This window comes from Pipistrellus hanaki (assembly GCF_964339955.1).
Source record: "Pipistrellus hanaki genome assembly, chromosome: 6".
NCBI lineage: Eukaryota > Metazoa > Chordata > Mammalia > Chiroptera > Vespertilionidae > Pipistrellus > Pipistrellus hanaki.
Window position 1 is genome coordinate 53,879,860 of NC_140508.1, and position 22,271 is coordinate 53,902,130.

General features: G+C 50.7%; 1 protein-coding gene across 1 annotated transcript in view; it reads left to right on the forward strand.

The window, feature by feature from the left end:
* Window positions 1-22,271, forward strand: part of PARD6G (par-6 family cell polarity regulator gamma) — a 73,585-nt gene that overhangs the window by 16,605 nt on the left and 34,709 nt on the right. The window contains exon 2 of the mRNA XM_084888050.1: window positions 10,769-10,991. Within this exon, the coding sequence (XP_084744176.1) occupies window positions 10,769-10,991 (223 nt within the window). The remainder of the gene's footprint in view (window positions 1-10,768; window positions 10,992-22,271) is intronic.

Consider the following 22,271-nt stretch of genomic DNA (forward strand, 5'->3'; position numbering starts at 1 on the left):
ACAGGACCACTGGGAGAAGAGGCGGGAGGTGGGGAGCTTGTCGGTGTGACTATGGGAATGAGGACAGGCAGCCAGACTGAGGCGCCCACCAAGCACGCCTCTCCTGCTCAGAGTTAAACTAGTCTGTACAACACAATTGAGTTATTTAAACATGCGGGTAAGTGTGGGGAGACCTCCTTAGGTATCAAGAAAAGGGAAATTGTAATACTTAATACTTTTATCCTGGAAAAAAAGGAACGATCATGGTAATGGTATCTTTGGGGGTCACGTGACACTGAACGGTGAAAATAGATTTATATTGTCAGAGCCTGGTGACTCCAGAAATACCATTCGTATAAAGTTATAGTTCCTGAATCGGAGAGGAGAGACGGAGGGCCTTCTGCAGTTTGTGGCCAGGGCGGAGAGGGGCGTGTGAGAGATGGCAAGTTCTATCCTGTTCCGAGTCCTGCCCTCCGTCCTCCTTTCCAGTTCAACTTTGTGGGACCCATTTGAACTGGAAAAGCTGGCCCTACCAGCTTGGACGAGTATCATCTCTGGCTTCTCCCCTGCAGGGCCCGGCAATCACTGGGGGCCTTCCCCCAGTTCTTAGGTCTTTCTCTTCCTAACTGGTGAGTGCTGACAGCAGGTGGTTGGACCCCTGGTCCCTTGGGGTTCCTGTCTGTCCGGGAGAAAGCAGACCTTCTGTGGTTTCCATGTTTCTGGATGTGTGGCCTTCAACCAGCCTTCAACTGGCTATTTTAAAACAATTATTCTTTAAGGTGTAATATTTTAAAAATAGCTCTAGAAGCTATAATTCACACGAAATAAAAACCACACCTTTAAAGTATAAATCAGGTAGTTTTTAGTACATTTAGAGTTGTGCAGCCATGCCCACTAATTTTAGAACATTTCTTCACCCCATGCCCATTAGCGGTTATTCTCAATTCCTCCCAACCCCCAGTACCTGGTCTGCTTTCTCTGTGCATTTGCCTAGTCTGTGCATGTAGTGTAAGTGGAATCACACAATATGTGGTCTTTGTGTCTGGCATCTTTCATTTAACGTAATGTCTTTCCCTTAGTGTATGTCAGTACTTCATTCCTTTTTGTGGCCAAATAATATGCAGTTATAAGGATAGGCCAGCCCTGGCCAGGAGGCTCATTTGTTTGGAGCATCAAAAGGTCTCAGGTTCGATTCCCGGTCAGGCCACATACCTTGGTTGCAGGTTTGATCCCTGGTCAAGGCATGTAAAGGAGGCCACCGATGGATGTTTCTCTCTCACATTGACATTTCTCTCTCTCATCAATTTAAAAAGTGTATCCTTGTGTGAGGATTAAAAATCAGGAAAGGATGGTCGACATTTTGTTTATCTAACATCAGCGATGGGCGTCTGGGTTGTTTCCACTCTTGGCTTTTGTAAATAACTCTGCTGTGAACATTCATGTACAGTTTTTGTGTGGACCTATGTGTTCCTGTGTACACCTAGGAGTGACATTTCTGGGCCCTATGGACAATAGTTTTTGGAGCTTCGAAACTGATTTTCAAAGCACCCTACTTGGGCTTTACATTCCTACCAGCTGCGTCTGAGAGTTCAGATTCCTCCAATTCTTCTCAACGCATTGTCAAAGAATCCTATCAAAGAGTCATTGCCTAACCCAAGTAATGAAAGTTTCATCCTATGCCTTCTAAAAGTTTTATAAATTCAGTTCTCACATTAGGTCTATATCCAATATAGATAACACAGTTTACTGGGTTCAAACTATAACACAGTTTACTGGGTTCATTTTTGCTTATGATCTGAACAAGGCATCCAGCCTCATTGTTTGCATGTGGATATCAAGACAGCACCATCTGTTGAAAAAACTGCTCTTTTCCACTGTTGAATTTTCCTGGCATTCTTATCAAAAGCCAATGGATCGCAAATGTAAGGTTGTTCTTTTCTGGACTCTCAATCCTACTCTATTGATTGTATGTCTATTTTTATGCCAGCTCTATGCTGTAAGTTCTGAAATTGAAAAGTGTGAGTCTTGCCGAAACTGGTTTGGCTCAGTGGATAGAGCGTCGGCCTGCGGACTGGAAGGTCCCGGGTTCAATTCCGGTCAAGGGCATGTACCTTGGTTGAGGGCACATCCCTGGAAAGGGGTGTGCAAGAGGCAGCTGATAGATGATTCTCTCTCATCGATGTTTCTAACTCTCTATCCCTCTCCCTTCCTCTCTGTAAAAAAATCAATAAAATATATTAAAAAAGAAAAAAGAAAAAAGAAAAGTCTGAGTCCTCCAACTCTGTTTTTCCAGAATCTTTTGGATTTCTGGGGTCCCTTGCATTTACATAAAAATTTTAGGAACAGGTTGTCAATATCTGCAAAAAGGCAGGTAAGATTTTAATATCATTGAATTGCATTTGTATTCACCGTGGGGAGTGGGACCACTGATGTCTCTGCGTGGTCAGCTCAGGGGTTCAGCTGATGAGTGGATAGAGAGGTCCTTCAGTGACTTGAGCAGCCAGCCTTTCTGCCTGTGCTCAGGGGCTCTGTGTGCGTGCTGGAGCACATCCTCAACCCTCCGGCACTTCACACCTCTAGCCTCCGCTTCCTGACTGTACAGAACTCCAAGGTCAGCCAGATGTGAGGGATTACAGGCTTTTCAGGACTTTCCTGACCTACACGCGGCCTGTACATGTGGGTGGCCTTCCAGAGCTCTGAGAACATGTCAGCGCTTCTCAAAGCTGCCAGGGACATCTCATTGCCCAGCGTATCTTTGTTCCCTTTTTTAAAATTTTTTTTTAATTACACATAACAAAAGTTACCATCTTAACTATTTTTAAATGTACAGTTCAGTGTTGCTAAATACACTTGCATTGTTGTGCAGCCATCACCACTCTCTGTCTCCCACACTCTTTCCATCTTATCAGCTGAAACTCGATACCCATGAGGCAGCAGCATCCCCTTCCCCCTCCTCCCAGCCCCTGGCAACCACATTCCACTCTCTGTCTCTGTGATTTTGACCACTCATTAAGTACATCAAATATAAGTGGAATCATAAAGTTGTAGCATAAGCCCGAACCTCCTTCCTCTTAAGGCTGAATAATATTCCATTGCATGGATGGACCACACTTTGCCTGCCCATTCATCTGTAGATGGATAGTTGAGTTGCATCTACACTTTAGCTTTTTTTTTTTTTTTTTTTTTTTTTTTTTTTTGAGATCCTACCTCAGTTTTCCTGGCTGTATACTCAGAAGTGAAATTGCCGTGTCATAGGGTAATTCTATCTTTAATTTTTTGAGGAACCTCCATAGTATGTTCACAGCGGATGTACCATTTTACAGTCCCATCAACAGTGCAGAAGGGCTCAAATTTCTCCATATGCCCACCAACACTTGCTTTTTGGTGTGTGTGTGTGTGTGTTTGTGTGTGTGTGTGTGTGTGTGTGTGTGTGTGTGTATGCGCGTGCATGTTATAGTTGTCGTCCTAAGAGGTGTGAATCCCCAGCATTCATTTTTATTGTGTTTGTCCAGTTCTTGTTTGCGTCAGCTGGCACCTTACCGCAGGCACTTTCGCAGTGGTTCCTATACCCTGAAGTCTTCAAACATCACATTCCCCTAAAAGAATTTTGAGAATTACCTCTATACAGATTATAATGTATTTGGAAGTTGGATCTAATTTTCTCATATTACTAGTAAATGTAGTTACAAACAATTTCCAGTATATGTTGTATAGATTTCATTTAAAATACAACTTTTATCATATGATCTTAAATCACCAAACAATTGCTGCTGATGGTTTTAACAAATGCCCCGAGGAAAGGGGTTTCCCCTGTGAGTAGGGCTCTCCAGGGAGGCCTGGTAGTGACAGTTCTGTGGGTGAGGGGTTTGGGGTGAGCAGCAAACGGGTTGTGTCCCTCTCAGGCTGTTAGGCTGCTGGTTTTCAAAGCTGCAGAGAGGGAGATAGGAAGTTAAAACTGCACCGCTTGCTGCTCTGAGATTCAGAATAAACCTTCCTTGGATTGTTGAAAGCCGTTGTTAAACGCCACAATTCTAAAAAAATTTATTTTGACCCTGACTGGTTTGGCTCAGTGGATAGAGCGTCGGCCTGTGGACTGAAAGGTCCCAAGTTCTATTCTGGTCAAGGGCGTGCACTTTGGTTGCAGGCACATCCCCAGTAGGAGGTGTGCAGGAGGCAGCTGATCGACATTTCTCTCTCATTGATGTTTTTAATTCTCTATCCCTCTCACTTCCTCTCTGTAAAAAAAAAAAAAAAAAAGTCAATAAAATATATTTAAAAAATTTATTTGGACCCTTTTCACCAGTGTTCTGATGGCTTTTAGTAACGAACTATAGAAATGATCCCTGAAAGTATAGTCTTTCTGATGGCTTTTAGGAGTGGAGTTTTGCAGATTATTACTCCACTGTTCCAGAGGTGCTTTGAGCTGATGTCTTAAAACAGCAAATACTCTGTACTTCCCAAGCTCTTAGCCCTCTTGGGTTTCTACCCCCTTTTGTCTCTTTGCTTCTTGACCAAGGAGAAGGGTCTTGCTCTTTGACAAAGAAGCCTTTTGTAGCAACTGGTATTATTTATCCAGTAGCATTGCAGGAGCCTCCCCTTCTTAACTACAACAGGAAATGAGATAAGTTGGTAGGTAAGTTGGTAGATAGACTGTTTATTTTCTAATTTCAGTAAAATGATCATATTATTATTACTTATTTAATATTTTTAAGGGGAATATAAATAAATCACATTTACAAGTCGATTCACTTTTACTTATTGGCCTTCTTTGTCTTTGAGATGATGTTTTTTAATTTAAAAAAATATATATTTTATTGATTTTTTTCACAAAGAGGAAGAGAGAGGGATAGGGAGTTAGAAACATCAATGAGAGAGAATCATCGATCAGCTGCCTCTTGCACACCCCCTACTGGGGATGTGCCCGCAACCAAGGTACATGCCTTTGACCAGAATCGAACCCGAGACCTTTCAGTCCGCATGCCGATGCTCTATCCACCAAGCCAAACCGGTCCCGATGTTTTTTAATTTTATGAGATAACCCCTCCTCCCTCCCACTTTTACTATTCTGTTGTAGGAAAAATAGTTGGGTTCAGCTATGAAATACAATAAATATTATCAAAATAATAATAGAATGACAGTTTATTTGTCTGCAAGTTCTGGGAAATAAGGAGTACCTCTGTGAATTTCCTGATAACAAATGAAAGAGTGCTTGATTTTTTTTTTTTTTTTTTTTTTTTTTTACCAGTTTTCAAAATAATGGGTTGGTTCCTATGGAATCATCCAAAGAGTGAAAAATAAATTTTTGTTTATTATAAACAAATGTATTGATACATACTGGATGTGTTTAAACCCATAACAATTATGATCCATATTGGTGATCAAATACACAAATGCTCCCATCTTTGGCTCTTGGGAGATTGATTACTCAAGCTAGTTCCTGAGTCCTTTTGGTTTGACTCTAATAGTCTTCAGGCGACTTGTGTGTCTGCGCCACTGGGCCCTACAGGACACCTGCTACATAAGGCCACCCTGCCAAGACCATGAGACATAGCAGGTCATAAACACAGAGAAACAACCAAAATGAGGGAAAAAAGAAACCTGTCCCAAATGAAAAAACAGGATAAAATTCCAGAAAATGAACTAAATGAAATGGAGGCAAGCAATCTATCAGATGCAGAATTCTAAACACTGGTTTATATAAGGGTGCTCAGTGAATTTGCAGGAAGAATAAGTGAACTCAGTGAGAACTTACCCGGAGAGACAGAAACCATAAAAAAGAACCATTTGGAAATGAAGAATACAGTAACTGACATGAAGAATATATTTGATCGCCCAGCCAGGGTGGCTCAGAGGTTGAGCATTGACCCATGAACCAAGAGGTTGCCAGTTTGGTCAGGACACATGCCTGGGTTATGGGCTCAATCCCTGGTTGGGGGCGGGGGTTTAGGAGGCAGCCTTTCGATGCTTTGCTCTCACATCAATGTTTTTTTCTCTCTTTCTTCCTCCCTAAAAATCCACAAACAGGTATCTTTTTAATATATATATTTTATTGATTTTTTTTTTACAGAGAGGAAGGGAGAGGGATAGAGAGTTAGAAACATCGATGAGAGAGAAACATGGATCAGCTGCCTCCTGCACACCTCCCACTGGGAATGTCCCCACAACCAAGGTACATACACTTGACTGGAATCCAATCTGGGACCCCTGAGTCTGCGGGCCAAGGCTCTATCTACTGAGCTAAACTGTTTAGGGCAACAGGTATTTTTAAAAAAGATATAGGATGGCCCTAGCTGGTTTGGCTCAGTGGATAGAGCGTTGGCCTGTGGACTGAAGGGTCCCAGGTTGATTCCAGTCAAGGGCACATGCCTGGGTTGCAGGCTTGATCCCAAATGGGAGGCGTACAGGATGCAGCCAATCAATGATTCTCTCTCATCATTGATGTTTCTATCTCTCTCTCCCTCTCTTTCTTCTCTGAAATCAATGAAAAAGATGGGGGTAGTAATACTTTTATATCAGACAAAATAGGCTTTAAAACAGATTAATAAGAACAACATTTAAATATACAATAATCAAGATATGGAAGCAACCTAAATCTCTATCAATATATGAAAGAATAAAGAAGCAGTGATATCCTATCTAATAAAAGGGTAATATGCAAATTAACCATCACTCCATCACAAAGATGGTGGTGCTCAGTCTTCTCAGCCCTGCTGGAGTCCCCCAGTCCTGGGGGGGGGGGGCGGCCACTGAGAGCGGGCAGTGTGAGTGGCCTGGTGGAATGCTTGTTTTGTCGCCCTGGCAATAAGGCAGGCGTTCTGCGGATGGGCCTTTGGGCTGTGGAGAGCCTCTGGGTAGTGGGCACGGAGTAACCAGACCCCGCAGAGAGCTACTGGCACATGGATTTGTGTGCAGGGCTAATAGTATATGTATACAATGGAATATTACAAGGCCATAAGAAAGAATGGAATCTTACCATTTGTGACAACATGATTGGATCTAGAAGGTATTATGCTTAGTGAAATAGCTCAGACAGAGAAAGACATATACTATGTGATTTCACTTACAAGTGGAACCTAAAAAAACAAAATAAAACAGAAACAAACTCATAGACACAAAGACCATTTTGACAGTTCCCAAATAGGAGGGGGTTTGAGGGACTAAGTGAAAAAGGTGAAGAGATTAAATACAAGTTGGCAGTTACAAAATAGTCACGGGGGTGTGAAGTACAGCATAAGAAATAGAGTCAGAATCTATACTAATAAAAGGGTAATATGCAAATTGACTGGACGTCTTCCGGACGACCTTCTGGCCGTCCTTCCTGACAAAGCTGGGCCCAGATTAAGCTGCCTAGAGCGAAGCCGCCCCCAGTCTCGGGTGCCTGCCGCCGGCCTGGGCAAAGTCATCCCAGGTCCCAGGTGCCTGTGGCCAGCCAGAGGGAGGGAAGCCTGAGTCCTGGGTGCCTGCAGCCAGCCGAAGGATGGAAGCCTGGGTCCCTGGTGCAGGGGCTGAGGCAGAGGTGGGGTTAGGGGCGATCAGGCTGACAGGGGAGCAGTTAGGGGTGATCAGGCTGACAGGGGAGCAGTTAGGGGTGATCAAGCTGGCAGGGGAGTAGTTAGGGGTGATCGGGCTGGCAGGGGAGCAGTTAGGGGTGATCAGGCATGCAGGCAGAGGTAGTTAGGGTCAATTAGGCAGGTGGGCAGAGGTGGTTAGGGGCGATCAGGCAGGCAGGCAGAGGGGTTAGGAGCCAGTGGTCCCAGATTACAAAAGGTCTGGCTGACAGTCGGACATCCCCTGAGGGGTCCCGGATTGGAGAGGAGGCAGGCCGGGTTGAGGGACCCCCTTCCCCACCCTGCCTTGTGCATGAATTTCGTGCCAAGGGCCTGTATTATTGTAATAATTCTGTATGGTGAGCACTAGACTTATCTGGGACCAGTGTATGATTGCCAAACTCACCTGAAACTAATGTAATATTGTGTGTCACCTGATACTAAAAAATAAAACCTTAACATGTTAAAGCATATTTTGAGGAAAATTATTAAAGAACTAAGAAACAAATTGAGGTGCATCTTAGATCAAGTGCCAAATGCAGTTAGACTGAAACATTGCAGAACAAGTGATTTAATGGCTGCTGTTTCAGATTACTTAAATTGCAGGATGGTGCACAAGTCTAGGAGACGTGAGAGGAACGAGGGCGGGCCTGAGTCCTAAGTGAAAATGAGCATGTTGTGCCCACTTTGGGGGAATATTCAACTAAGATTTATTTACAGAAGTCAGAAATACTCTTACTAGTCTTATTAGACATGATTAAAGTCATTGGATATATTTAGTGAAAAAAAAAATGAAATAAAAGAATGGTGAAGATGGTGTGTACTGATCAAAAACTAATTGCTCAGGAAATTAGCATCCTATTAATAAAGAACTAATATGCCAATTAGACCAAATGGTGGAACGACCTTCTGGAATGACCAGTGGGTGGGGGGCCGGGCCGTGAGGCAGTCGGGGCTGTGAGGGCTGAGCCCCTTGCAGGAATTTCGTGCATCGAGCCTCTAGATATTAGATATATGGGATGGCAAATGATGGTTGATATTGAAGTAAGCATGTGTGATGGGATTGGCTTACCAAATCTGGAAAAAAAAAAAAAATCACATTAAACCTATGTTGTGCCGAAACCGGTTTGGCTCAGTGGTAGAGCCTCGGCCTGCGGACTGAAAGGTCCCGGGTTCGATTCTGGTCAAGGGCATGTACCTTGGTTGCGGGCGCATCCCCGGTGGGGGTGTGTGCAAGAGGCAGCTGGTCGATGTTTCTCTCTCATCGATGTTTCTAGCTCTCTGTCCCTCTCCCTTCCTCTCTGTAAAAAATCAATAAAATATATTAAAAAAACAAAACAAAACAAAAAAACCCACAAACCTATGTTGTAGGTTTGATCTCTTGTCCTAGAAAGTTTATATATAACCCGCGTGTGGGCTAGCCAATGGTGTATTCTTAGAATGCTAGTAAATATTGAGAAGAAAAATGATGCTTATCTGTAAGTGCCTCAGGTTTGCTCTGCTCTGGGCACTGGCCCCAGCCCTCGCTGGCCCCTTCCAGGCCCTGCTGAGTGCAGAGCCGTTCTTCCCTAAGGCAGCCATCGAAGACAGCTTTTCCCAAACCAGAGCTTTGGGCTGTCCCACAGCTGTGTGTGTGCCTGGAAGTTCTCTTACTCCTGGGCAGTGCAGGATGGGTGAGGAGTTTGTTTTCTTTTGCCTTTCTGAAGGGAAATGCCTCAGGAGACCGGCTCTCCGAGATCTGTGGAAGTTGATGTCTGGAGACTAATTCCCTTAAAACCAGTGGTTTCATGTGTGCGGTCCCAGCAGCATCAGCCTCTCCTGGGAACTTGTAAAAACGCAAATTCTTGAGCTGCCAATTCCAGGGCTTGGGCATCTAGGAGGCCGATGCCTGCCCGGATTTGAGAACCATGCAGACCTGTATGGTTGGAGCGGGTTTGCTCTTGACATCATGTCCAGAGGATATGGCGGCTCGCTTTTGTGTAAACATCAGGCATTTCATTCTTGTGTATTTTGGAACCAGTATAGTCTGTTTGCAGTTTTATTGAAGAGCACAGAATCTGTCCTGCCTGATGCAGGAAGGTCCCTGTTGCCAAGGGAGGAACAACAGCCAGAACCCTCACTCCAAACAAACAGGCGGTGTCTCTGGGTCCCTGGACAGCTCGCCGGTGGGGGGTGACCCGGGGTCCTCTGCAGGCAGGTGGCCCGGAGCTCAGCTCTGTGGGTGTCTGAGCCAGGCCGGGCTGGGAGGCCGGGAAAGAGGGGCCTGGGCAATAACCAGAGCAGGAAGAGTGCATCTGGGAATTGCACATCTGAGGACCACCTTTGTTTTTGTTTTTAATCTTCACCTGAGAATTGATTTTTATTGATTTCCATAAAGAGAAAGAAGAGGGACCTCGATGTGAGAGAGGAATATCAGCTGTTTCCCGTATATGCCCTAACTGGGGGTTGAGCCCACAGCCTAGGTTTAGGGGATGATACTTCAACCTACTGAGCCACCCGGCCAGGGCGGAGCCTTTTTATTTTATTGTTTTTTATTTTAAGAGAGACCTCTATGTTCTCTGTCTCCACAAGAATCGTCGTTTGTACCAGGCCCTCCCGCTCCCTCTCTCTCTCCCTTCCTTTCTTCCTTCCTTCCATCTTCCTTCCTTCCATCTTCCTTCGTTTCTTTCTTTCTTTCTTTCTTTCTTTCTTTCTTTCTTTCTTTCTTTCTTTTTTCTTTCTTTCTTTCTTTCTATCTTTCTTTCTTTCTTTCCTCCTTTTTTTCTATTTTGCTTCCACTTCTGATCCTTTTGAAGTACAGCTATTTGTTGTGTTTTTTTGTTTTTTTAATGAAAATCATATAAAATCATTTTCTTGCTTAAAATTAAAATTGTTCCCGGACTTCCTGTGCCCTTAGGAAAAAGCTCAGACGTGTCAGACGCACTTGCCTCCCCTGTCCCCGAGTATCTGAGCTGCGCAGGGCTGTGCAGGGGTGGTCCCCGGCCCCAGACCCGGTGAGGAGGGAAACGGGCGTTTTATTCCATCGGTTGTGCTTGCTGTTCATGTTGATGCTGCTCTCCCCCTGCCACCTGAGCACGGCGCCCTCGTGGAGTCAGCGGTTCCCTCGCGGGCTCATGGCAGCTCCACGGGGGCCGGGCCCTGATGGCCACTGTGCCCCGGGCCTTGTAGAAGCTCCGTAAGCACGTACTCATCTTCGGTGCCCTTTCCCTGCTGTTCGCTGACGCCCGTATCTTGCGTTGTAGTTTGGGGCTGAGTTCCGAAGGTTCTCCTTAGACCGCCAGAAGCCCGGGAAGTTTGAGGATTTCTACCAGCTGGTAGTGCACACCCACCACATCGCCAACACCGAGGTGACCATCGGCTACGCGGACGTGCACGGCGACCTGCTGCCCATCAACAACGATGACAACTTCTGCAAGGCGGTGTCGAGCGCGAACCCCCTGCTCAGGGTCTTCATCCAGAAACGAGGTACGGCCCCCGGGCACGGAGCTCATCTCAGAGACGCACACGGCCCTCGGTTTTGTCCGTCCTTACAGGGCCTGAGGTTTTGTTTTCTCACCAGTGGTAAGAGACGAGAGGAATTAATGTGTGTTTGGTCAACATTACTTTAATAGAAAGACTTAAAAAATATCTAAACTGTATTACCTACTTCAGTGTTGACTTCTGATTTTTAAATACTGAGGGAAAAAAGGTAATATTGATACTTTCAGGATTTCAACTGGAAGCCAGTTAATTCGGTTACGAAAAGGCCTTAGACAGCTGGGGCCGGTTTGGTCAGTGGTTAGAGCATCGGCCTGCGGACTGAAAGGTCCCGGGTTCGATTCTGGTCAAGGGCATGTACCCTGGTTGCGAGCACATCCCCAGTTAGGGGGTGTGCAGGAGGCAGCTGATCGATAATTCTCTCTCATCGATGTTTCTAACTCTCTATCCCTCTCTCTTCCTCTCTGTGAAAAACCAATAAAATATATTAAAAAAAAAAGAAAAAAAAGAAAAAAAAGAAAAGAAAAGGCCTTAGTCAGAAACCCAAGAATGAAACTCAGGGTTGCCAGTATGGTTTCCACTGTGTTTTTTGGGATTGGAAAAAGATGTTAGTTTTAAATTGTTGCTTTGGTTAACTGGAGCTCTGAAGACCTCGTTTTGCTGTGACAACATCAGAGCCTCACTTTTTTGTTGTTTTTGTTTTCTCTTTGCTGAGTTTGGGAGAACGTTACCATTTCAAACTTACATACCTTTGAACAACATGGGGGTTGTGGGTGCCAACCAGCTTGCACTCAAAAGTCCACCATGACTTCTGACTCCACGGAGTGCTGTTGTCCCTGGGCACTTCCAGGGGGTCTATTCCAGGATCCCCTGCTGGTCCCAGGATCGGGGGGCGCACCAGTCCTCTTTCTAGGACCGCCTGGGTCAGCGAGCACGGTCAGCCCCCTGCCTGCCCGAACTCCGAGCCGCAGATCAGAAACAGAGCAGGTGTTTATTGAACACCGTCCACGTGCAAGTGGACCCACACAGGCTGTTCAAGGTCAACGGTACTGACGGGAAGAACCCCCTGCGGTGACACTTGGTTTTCAGGAAATGGGAAAATGGCCTGTTGTGGTTGACTTGGTCATGCCTGCCCCCCTTCTCCGAGGGCACCTGCTGAGCACTGGGGGCCCCTAGAGAACAGAGAGGCCTCGGGAAACCCTGCAGCCCATGTGCGTGCTACGGTGACTTGGATCCGAGCAGGAGGGGACGGGTCCCGGTCTCGGGACGGGGGCAGAGCCTAAGCACCCACTGAAAGTAGCAGCCGCAGCCACGATGCTGGGGAGGCCCTCGGGGACGCGGGGCCTGGGGCTCGGGGCGGCAGGTTGCCCGGAGGTGAGTGCAGCACGCGCACAGCTTGGAGCGCGCTGGCCGGCGGTCAGTGCCCCGTGAGCGAGCTGTCACGTCCTGTTTGTGGTGACGGAGGGGATGCTGTGGAGACGGAGCACCAGGAGACCGCTGACCTCACTCTGGACTTTTTTCTGGCACAAGATCAGAAAGCTCCGCCTCTGTTGTCCCAGACGTCAACACAGCTGCCACTTCCTCAGGGGGCTGGGGGCGTGCCTGAGGCGCAGGACCCTCCGCTGCCTCTGCAGGCCCTGGCTGTGCGGTGGCTGCTGCCTCCTCCCTGTCCCTGTGCCCCCACCGCACATCATGTGGGCAGGTGTTCCCGCCCCCTCAGGAGGGCCTGGTCCCAGATGCTCTCTCTAAGGCGCCCGCCCGCCCGCCCGCCCGCCTTTCTGCGCGCTCTGCTGTGGTTGCTCGCTGCTCTCAGGGCCGGCTGGTCCCACAGCTCTGCCCGCATGGGTCGTGCTGTGGGCTCGCTGGTGTGGGAGGTGAGCAGTGGGTGTGAGACGCCATGGGGATGGCCGAGGACACGGGCTTTGTCATCTGTGGAAGGGGACGTGTCTCTGTACCGCTGCGTGTGGGCTGGGCTTGGGGCAGGACGGAGGCACTGTCTGCCCTTTTCTGGGCCGGTCCTCATGGTGCTTGGCACCTTCGCTCTTGACCCCCCCGTCGCGGTGACACGGGATCAAGATGACACGGGTTCATCTCCGGGTCTGTGTGTGCAGGTGGGTTGCATTAGCTTCCGTGGCTTCGCCTCTCTGCGGGGCCGAGGTCCTGCATCCTGTCTTCATGATTTACTTTTCCTCCTTCCTGTGGCATCAGAGACACGGCCCGGAGATGAATGGGCTGGCTTACGGTTCCGACCCCTCTTGTTCTCAGTGTGAGCCCGACACCACTGCCTCTCTCTGTGGTGTGGCACCGACACCCCTGCCTCTCTCTGTGGTGTGCACCGACACCCCTGCCTCTCTCTGTGGTGTGGCAGCAGGAGCTCGGAGCACCTGAGGCCGCCCCTCCAGCACCTGCTCCCTGGCTGTGACCAGCGAGCCCCGCTGTCCTCAGCCGAGGCACCCACCTCGGGGTGTTTCCCGGCTGACACAGGAAGACGTCCTGTGTTCACAGCAGTCAGTGTCCCTGCCCAGGATCGGCAGGATCTGCCCGTAGAAACCACAGGCATGTTCATATCGTGTTAGTGGTGGCCAGATAGCTTGAATAGCATCGATAGCTGGTCATTATTTTACAACAGTGGTACAGATTGTTAGTTAGTGTGTGAGTGAGAAATCACATACAGTCAGCCCTCCACGCCTGTGGGTTCCACATCCATGGGTTCAGCCAACTCCAGATCGGAAATATTTGGGGGGAAATGTTTTGTTTTTTGCTGGTGGGCTACACAGCGAGGCTCCTACCATGGCTGTATCTATACTAAACGCGTGCTGACCTTCCCTGGTCATTCCCTGGACAATGCAGTGTAGCGATTATTTATACAGCATTCAAATTGTGTGAGGTATTATAAGTAATCTAGAGATGACTTAAAGTGTATGGGAGGATGTCCATAGGGGAAATGCAAACACTAAACCATTTTATGTAAGGGACTTGAGCTTCCGTGGATTTTTACATTGGGGTGCGTGTGTGGGGGGGAGATCCTGGACCAGTTCCCTTATGGATATTATGTACATAAATGCTTTAATATTTTGATAATGGTCTCTAAAGGGGTCATTTCCTGTGTAATCCCATGTATTTTACTGTACGCCTTTAAAAATGCTAACCCTAACCCTACCCCAGCATTATGAGAAGGCTGAGGGTTCTGGGGCGCTGGGGTAAGGACCCTGTTGCAGGCAGTCAGCATGTGGGAGCTCGGACGACAGGCCGGGAGCCAGTCAGGGGACTCTTCCTGGGGACACCGGGTGGTGTTTCTGCTCGAGGGGCAGGACCACCCCTTGGGCTTCACGTCCACACGCTCTCCTGCGTTTACTCGCCTTCTGCGGCCCTCGGTCCGGCCTGGGCCACGGCCACCAGCTGCGGGGTTTTCCCTGGATTAAGTAACAGATGTTACTGTGCCTTTCCCTTCATGCTTTGCCCATTTTAGTAGGAGAATAACGTCATCCTAGAGGCAGGATCGGAGTCCCATCTGCATGTGTGGACGGCAGACCCAGCCGGTGTCCGGGAAGCTCCGTCCCTCCGTGCCCTGCGGACGCCGGTCCTTCCCGGGGAACCGGCCCCGCCAGAGGGAACGCAGGGCGAGACCCGCAGAGATACTCGGAGTGTCTCCTTCTAATTTTAGCAGAGTAAACAGGAAGTGCAAATACCCATCAAATAATTACTTCAGCCACCCGCGTGCCCTGCTCGCTTGTTATTTAAGAGATGGGCCTCTTTACCTCTCGGACCCCAGCCCAGGAGGGGAGGTGGAACCCTAGTGGAATCTCAGTTGCTCTCTGACCCAGGGGTACCCCTGCCCGGGCATCGAGAGGAGGTTCTACTACAGGACTTTCGGAACAATTAGAGCACTCTGAACTGTTTACTTTCAAGCCAGCCTAAATATAGCACACTTGCATGTATCTGTTAACTGTTCTCTGGCAATTCTTTGGGTTTCTCGAAGGAGGAAGACACATGTATAAACTTTTTGGCTAATCCGAAGTGGCATGGTTGGGAGCTGGGGGGAGGGGGCGGGGCGTGTTTGCTTGTGATTCCACTTAAGCGAGCTGCCAGAAAAAGTGGTGAAGGCGTGTCCTTCCAAGTCAACCGTATGGAATGATTGGGAGTTTGGTTTAGACGTTGGCAGAACCTTGTTACCAGGCAAATGAAATCCTGGTGGATGGTGGCTTTCCTTTGTGAGAAGCAGCTGGAGATGCGTTTGGTTTTAGGTTGGGGGCTCCCTGTGCAGCAGGAATCGGAGCTGCCACCCCTGACTTCCTGTGTCCCCACCCCGGCTGATTCTTCCTCGGACGCGGCCCAGGCTGTCGAGGCTCTTTGAGTTGTGGGGAAAGGGGTAGCTTTGCTGGATTGGGCTCCTCATGTCCCTGCTCCCTGGAATCTGGAGCTTTTTCATGAGACACGTCTGCTTCTTTAATTGCCACTGTGTCCTGGAAGTTGGCGTATTTGGAGAATTTCTTCTTCTTCTTTTTTCAATTGAAAAAAGGGCAAAACCTCTCCCACTGCCTCCCGTGGGAACATGCAGAAAACAAAATGCCTGACCCGGCATCCCCTCCCCCCCCAGGAGTGGGAGTGATGGGGAGAGAATGTGCTGATGCAGCTCGTGAAAAGGAAAACAAAGGCCAGCCGCCCACTGTCAGCAGAAGCCGGGCCTTGTCCGGAGCGCCGGCCTGCAGGCTGTGCCCAGGGCACACCACCTGAGTCTGGGCTCTGCCGCCTCTGCTCCAGCCAGAGCTTACACAGTGGCATCGGATCCTACTTTTTATTTTCTAGTCGTAACGTGCTTTTACATATTCAAGCCGGTAGTGTAATTTATAACTTGGATTCATGCATTTAAAAAACTTAACATCATAAATAACCATGCCCTATGTCATTAAGCTATTTGTAAAACTGTTTGTTTTTAGAAGTCTCTTCTGTTTATAACACCTTCCTAAAAGAGAATGCAAACAGCGTGGAGACAGCACTGCCCTGAGGAGCTCACCGTGTCCGTGGTGGTGAGCCCTCCGGACCCGTGGTGCGGACCGTCCGGGGGACCTCGTGGCACACAAACGGGGTCATAATATGTGTCCTGTAGAGATGATTTTAACCTAGAATTATATTTTTGACTTTCTGTACATATATGATCCCTTTTTTAAATCCTCACCCAAGGATGTTTTTGCCATTGATTTCTAGAGAGAGTGAAAAGGAGGGAGGATAGAGAGAGAGAGAGATGAAAGGGTGAAAGGGAGGAAGAGAGGGAGGAAAGAGGGGGGAAGAGAAAGAAAAACATCGATTGGTTGCCTCCCACACGCACCCCTACCTGGGCTGGGGAACTTGCAGCCGAGGTATATGTCCTTGCCTGGGAATTGAACCAGCCACCCTTCGGTCTGCAGGCTGACACTCTAACCACTGAGCAGCCGGCCAGGGCTATATGATCCTTTTAATGGACGTATCGGTTGTATGAATGTAACAAAATGTAACCAATTCTTTATTAATTTATATTTCCACTGTTGCAGTTTTTCGTCATTATAAGCGGTGTTGGTCATATCTAGATGCTGTCAGGATGGGTCCGTGGAGCACCCGCGGGCAGGTGGTGGTGCGTCTGATGGGGACAAGGGGAGGTTTAAGCAGAGGCTTGAACTGCTCAGCGTCTCCTGCAGTAGGTGTCAGTCTGGGAGGTGGGGCCTGCTGAGAATGGAGGGCATGGAGCTAACACCTGGTGTGATGTTTCATGAATTGTCGATGAAGGATGGCAGAACCAGGAGTGCCCGCCCCTCTGTGCTTTGGGTAAGGTGACCAGACGTTCCCGCTTTTGGCGGGACAGTCCTGATTTTTAACAATTTGTCCCGTGTCCCGCAGCGTTTTAAAACAGACCCGACGTGGGACAAATTGTTAAAAATCGGGACTGTCCCGCCAAAAGCGGGATGTCTGGACACCTTAGCTTTGGGGGATGGGGTTAAATTCGAGGTTTGTGGCCCTCGTGGGGGTTGGTTGGCCACAGGTGTCAGCACAGAAGTGTTGGCCTCTGGCACCTTCCAAAAGGCTAGTCCTTCCTTCATTGCCCTTTGACCTGGACGACGGTGCCGGGTCAGCCAGCCAGCCCTAACTTTGCACCACAGCCTGCAGAGCCCCCAGTGAGCACGCAGCCCCTGGGCCGGCACCACCACGGTCCCTCCTGGGGCCCCGTGGACGCCGTGGCCCCTCAGGGCAGAGTCGCTCATTGTGTAAGGGACGTTACCTGCACCCGTGTGGAGTCCAGAGATGTAAAAATTTCCACCGTGACCTCTTCTGTTCCAGCAGCGTAAGCAAGATAGGGATTTCCTCTTGCACATTGGTGTGTCTTCCTGTTTTTTCCCCTGTATCTCTGTCCTTTCCATCTCTCCTGTGGGAAAGTGACTCAGCCCGAGCCTCCACCTGCACCGGGTTCTCGTAAACAACACCGAGGCACGCTGTGGCCTTTCGCAGAGGCAGCCGGGGCACTGGGTGGGATCGGCAGTGGGGCTTGCAGCTGTTTGTGCCTCAGCTGCTTTCCGGGGGTGGTGTGCGTGCAGGGGGTCCCCTGTGGTCCTGCCCAGCACAGCGCAGCCTCCGCACAACCACGGGGGGCAGGCGAGCGGCTTGGGAGTGCTTTTCCCTGTAAAAGGAGAGTTAATACCATCTATATTAACTAATACATAACTGATTTTTTATTGTGGCAAAGCACCTGTAACATAAAATTTACCACTTCAACCATTTTTAATCGTGTGATTCAGTATTACTGAGTTCATTCACATGGTTGTACAACCACTATCTACCTTATTGATTTTTTTTACAGAGAGGAAGGGAGAGAGATAGTTAGAAACATCGATGAGAGAGAAACATCGATCAGCTGCCTCCTGCACACCCCCTACTGGGGATGTGCCCGCAACCAAGGTACATGCTCTTGACCGGAATCGAACCCGGGACCTTTCAGTATGCAGGCTGACGTTCTATCCACTGAGCCAAACCAGTTTCTCCTGAACTTTTTCATTTTCGCTCTTGAAACGGCAGCAGTAAAACAGTATGTGTTTTGCTGAGTTACCATCGAACTCCAAGAAGTAGCTCTGTACCTGTCCGTACAGATTCCTATACAATGTCCACGGCACACTTACCGCCGCTGCATGCCTTTAGTCTGATAAAGCCTGCAAACCACTTAGGAAATAGCTGTCACTTGTGGATGGAGTCATCACATCCCTGCAGAGACACCAGGCTTCCCCCCTCCGCCCCCCAAATCTGGGTGCTCAGACCTGATCCTCCCGCGCTGACCCTGTGCCTTGGACTTTGCACGGCAGATGATGAGTCTCAAGTTAAAGGAGCAGGAAGAAGCCCTGCCAGCTCCCCGGGACATGCCGGGCACCAGCAGAGACTTGGAGGATGGGAGCCCTAGCCTGGCCCTCCCTAAGGACAGTGGGGCTCTCTGAGCTGGGATCTCGAGGTGCTAGTGCTGTGCTGTGTGTGTTGGGGGTGGGGGACCCTGACAATCCCAGGACGTCCTCTGCTGGCACAGCCACAGAGACGCTGCAGGTCTGCCCGCCTCCTCCAAACCGTTCCATTTTGTCTCCCAAAGCCAGGTGGGGGCTCCCGTGACAGCCCGGTTCCCACAGTTCCTCTCTGCAGCTGTTAAGCCCAAGAGATTCTCTGCTGACAGAGATAAGAGCGAGAAAACGGGGAGGCTTGGGGCCGGCGACCCTCCTTGCCCAAGGTGATGAGCTGGTCCCCACACCGGAACTGCTTGTCTTGGAATTGGTGGATCCAGCAGTTGGCACACCCTTCGGTGTCCTGACAACCAGCCCCACAGCCACGCACACATTCAGCTGTCAGGTCTGCCCTCCCTGGCCTTGGCTCATCATGGCATGGGCTGCGGTTGGGGCGGATGGTTGGTTGAGGCCTTTTCTGGGCTCCTATGCAGATGGGCCCCAAATGGCCCCAGCCCATCCTCGGTGTGACCTCAGTGCGGAGCTCAGCTTCAGAGGCCACCAAAAAAGTGGGGCGATGCTGCCGGCCTTTCGGGAGCACAGGCCGAGCTGGGGTGTGGAGCACCGCGGCACCCAGGCGTGTCCTCTTGGGGTAATGAAAGCTCGGGAAGTAGGCAGCAGATGCACCAGGAACTGTGGAACTGTGCACACTCACGCACGCACTCAGTGGCAGGTAAGCCAGGTACCACACAACGTCTCAGCCCAGCTGCCCTAGAACCTGCCTCGAGTTGGTGCTCTGCTCCTCCGGAAGGAGGGTCTTGTCTAACAGAGATGACTGTGAGGACCCCGTGAAGTCGTGCCCCTTTAGGGGGTCTTTGGGGTCTACTGAGTGGGAGTCACAGGCCCAGGACCCACCCCAGTCACTGTGGGGAGCTTCTCCCAGCCTCATGCTCAGGAACAGCAGGCGCAGTGACGGACAGCTGACACGGGCAGCATCTGGGAGGGCTTGGAGGAGCCGAGATGTTGGCCCGTTGGCACTTGGTACAGCCCAGCGACCCTCTGCTTAGGAAGGGCCTGTGCTGTGTTTGCACCGGACTCTGCTGAGGGGCGAGCTGAGGGAGGCGGGGCCCGTGGCTGAGTCGGAAAGGGCCGAGGACCTGGCGGGCACCCCCGGGCCTGGGGCTCCTTCCATCTCCTTTGAAAGGGCAGAGGGCGGCTGGCTTGGCGCACTGGCCACGCCGGGGCTGCTGACTGCCCCCGTGCGAGTCGCTGGAGGGTCTGCTCTAAGTAGGGGCTTTCCTGCCAGCAGTTATTTTCGGCGGTTTGATTACAGCTGTCCTCTCGGGCCGCCACGATAGCGTCCTGTAAATGCAGGCTGAGCGTGTCACAGCTCCGGGCCTCGGAGTCGGCCGGGACGTGGACACGTGGATGGCCACGCTCTTCCTGGAGGTGACGGGGTTCCCCTGAGGCTCTCAGCAGCGTCTCTGGGGAAGCAGAGCCCACGGAGGCTGCTCTTCACACAGCCTCTGCTCGTGTCAGACCCACCATGAACTGGGGACACGTCGCTGCCGAGACCCCAGCCACCCTCCAGTCTGCCCACTGTCAGACAAGCTGCCCCCAGGACAGGGTGACCCGGCAGCCGTCCTAACGGGCTCCTGAGAGGCCGAGTGCGGTCTGTCCTGCCTGCGTTCTCGTGGAGCACTCCCCCCATCCCTCCTACGCCATGAAAAAGATTTCAGTGAGAGGGAGGGAAGCCGGATGACCGGGGAGGGGAGAGCTCAGCGGGGCCTGCAGCGCAGTGTGCAGGGGCTGGTGAGAGGAGAGCGCCGATCTTCTTGCTGGGGGGTCGTGTCCAGGCCACAAGCCAGTGTGGCACAGCCGTGTGGCTTGTTCACTGGCCGGGCTGGAAGGCTGACAGGAGGGGTCAGATCCGGCATCGTTAGAACCTGGGTGTGCAGGTGGGAGAGACAGCATGTGGGCCACGGGAGGGCCTGCGGGAGCTCACACCCCACTTCTCAGGGGGACACTGTGTCTGGATCAATGACTTAAGATAAAATAGTGTCAACTACACAACTCAGAAGAGGTAGAAATCCTATAAAGCAAGAGGATTGTCGGCGTCCAGGCACTCGCTGCTGGGACTGAGCATTTTCAGTGAAGCGTTCTGTCAGCTCCGCTCCCAGAACAGGAGTGTTTCCCATCCAGCTCCCTTCAAGCACCAGGTCCTCTCGCTGCTGGGCTGCTGGGGTCCCGGACACACAGTGGCACAGTTAGCCTGCTTCCTCAGCTCATCCGCACATCGGCATGTGGCCTCGGGCAGGTTCCTCCATCTCTCCCGGGCTTTGCTTTCCCCACCTGTTACACCTTGGTTTAAATATTCGGAAGTCCCTCAGAAGGGCGCCTGACACATCGGGGCTTTGCCGAGTGTGAGGGTCCTCTTCCTGCCCCTCTTCTGTGGCGCCAGGAGGTGTGTCCTGGGGATCCTGGTGTCTGAATAGCAGCCAGGATGGGCCTGGGTCTGCCTGTTCCCTTTGGCACCTGAGCAGCTGCTGCCCTGAGAGTGCTACTCATCCCTCGCAGACCTGTCATCGGCCCACAGCGCCATGGTTCCCACACTGCCCGTCTCCGGCTGTGGGACACCCGTTCCTTCCACCTGGAGCAGAATGTAAGGCCAGTGAAGCCCGGGGCTGCATGCTGGGTTCTCACAGGGAAGGAGTCCACGTGCAGAACCTGTGCGTTGCCAACCACCCCTCTCCCTCCCCCCGCGGAACCAGGCCACCCGCGTGGGAAGAAGCCTAATTGAATAACTCTTATTGGATTCTTCCTTGATTTCTTTTTTTTTTTTTTTTTTTTTTTTTAATCAATCTTTATTGTTCATATTATTACAAAGGTTCCTCATTTCTTCCCCCCTCCACCAGGTTCCCACCCCACCCTCTGCCCCCTCCCCATCCCCCATTGTCCTCATCCATAGGTGCACAGTTTATGTTCAGTCTCTTCCTCCCTCCCTTTCCCCGATAGTAAATCCCTTTTCAGATAGTAAATCTGTTACTTAGCATTTTCTCATATCAATAATACCTCCACATGCCCAATGATACACTTCACACAAAAGACATTTTCAAATAGGTCAACCAGCCTCATCCAGGCCCCACCCAAGGCACTCACAGATCAACACCCCAGCGCTATACTAACTCAACACATCCAGATCTAAGCCTTCATCACTTGATTCAGCAGACCTTCAAGTTCCCGCAAAAGTTTCCAGCCATGTCTGAGAGGCAGCCGTGGGCAGGTACAGGCGAGGAGCGAGCTGTTTCAGGCCTGGCTGCTCCGGGCCTGGCCTCTGTTGCTCTGGTTCGTTCCACAACCAGCTGCTCCGGGTCTGGTCACTGCCGCTCCCGACCTAGTTGCTCTGGACTTGGCTGTTGCTGCTACAGGCCTGGCCGCACCCGACCCGGCTGCTCTGGGACCGGTTGCTCCGGTCCCGGCCGCTCCGGGCCTGGCCGCTCCCAGCCTGTCAGCCGCTGCTCCGGGCCTGGCCGCTCCCAGCCTGGCAGCCACTGCTCCTGGCCTGGCCGCCCCAGACCCGGCTGCTCCGGGCCTGGCCGCTCCCAGCCTGGCAGCCGCTGCTCCGGGCCTGGCCGCTCCCAGCCTGGCAGCCGCTGCTCCTGGCCTGGCCGCACCCGACCCGGCTGCTCCGAGCCTGGCCGCTCCCAGCCTGGCAGCCGCTGCTCCGGGCCTGGCCGCTCCCAGCCTGGCAGCCGCTGCTCCGGGCCTGGCCGCACCAGACCCGGCTGCTCCGGGCCTGGCCGCTCCCAGCCTGGCAGCCGCT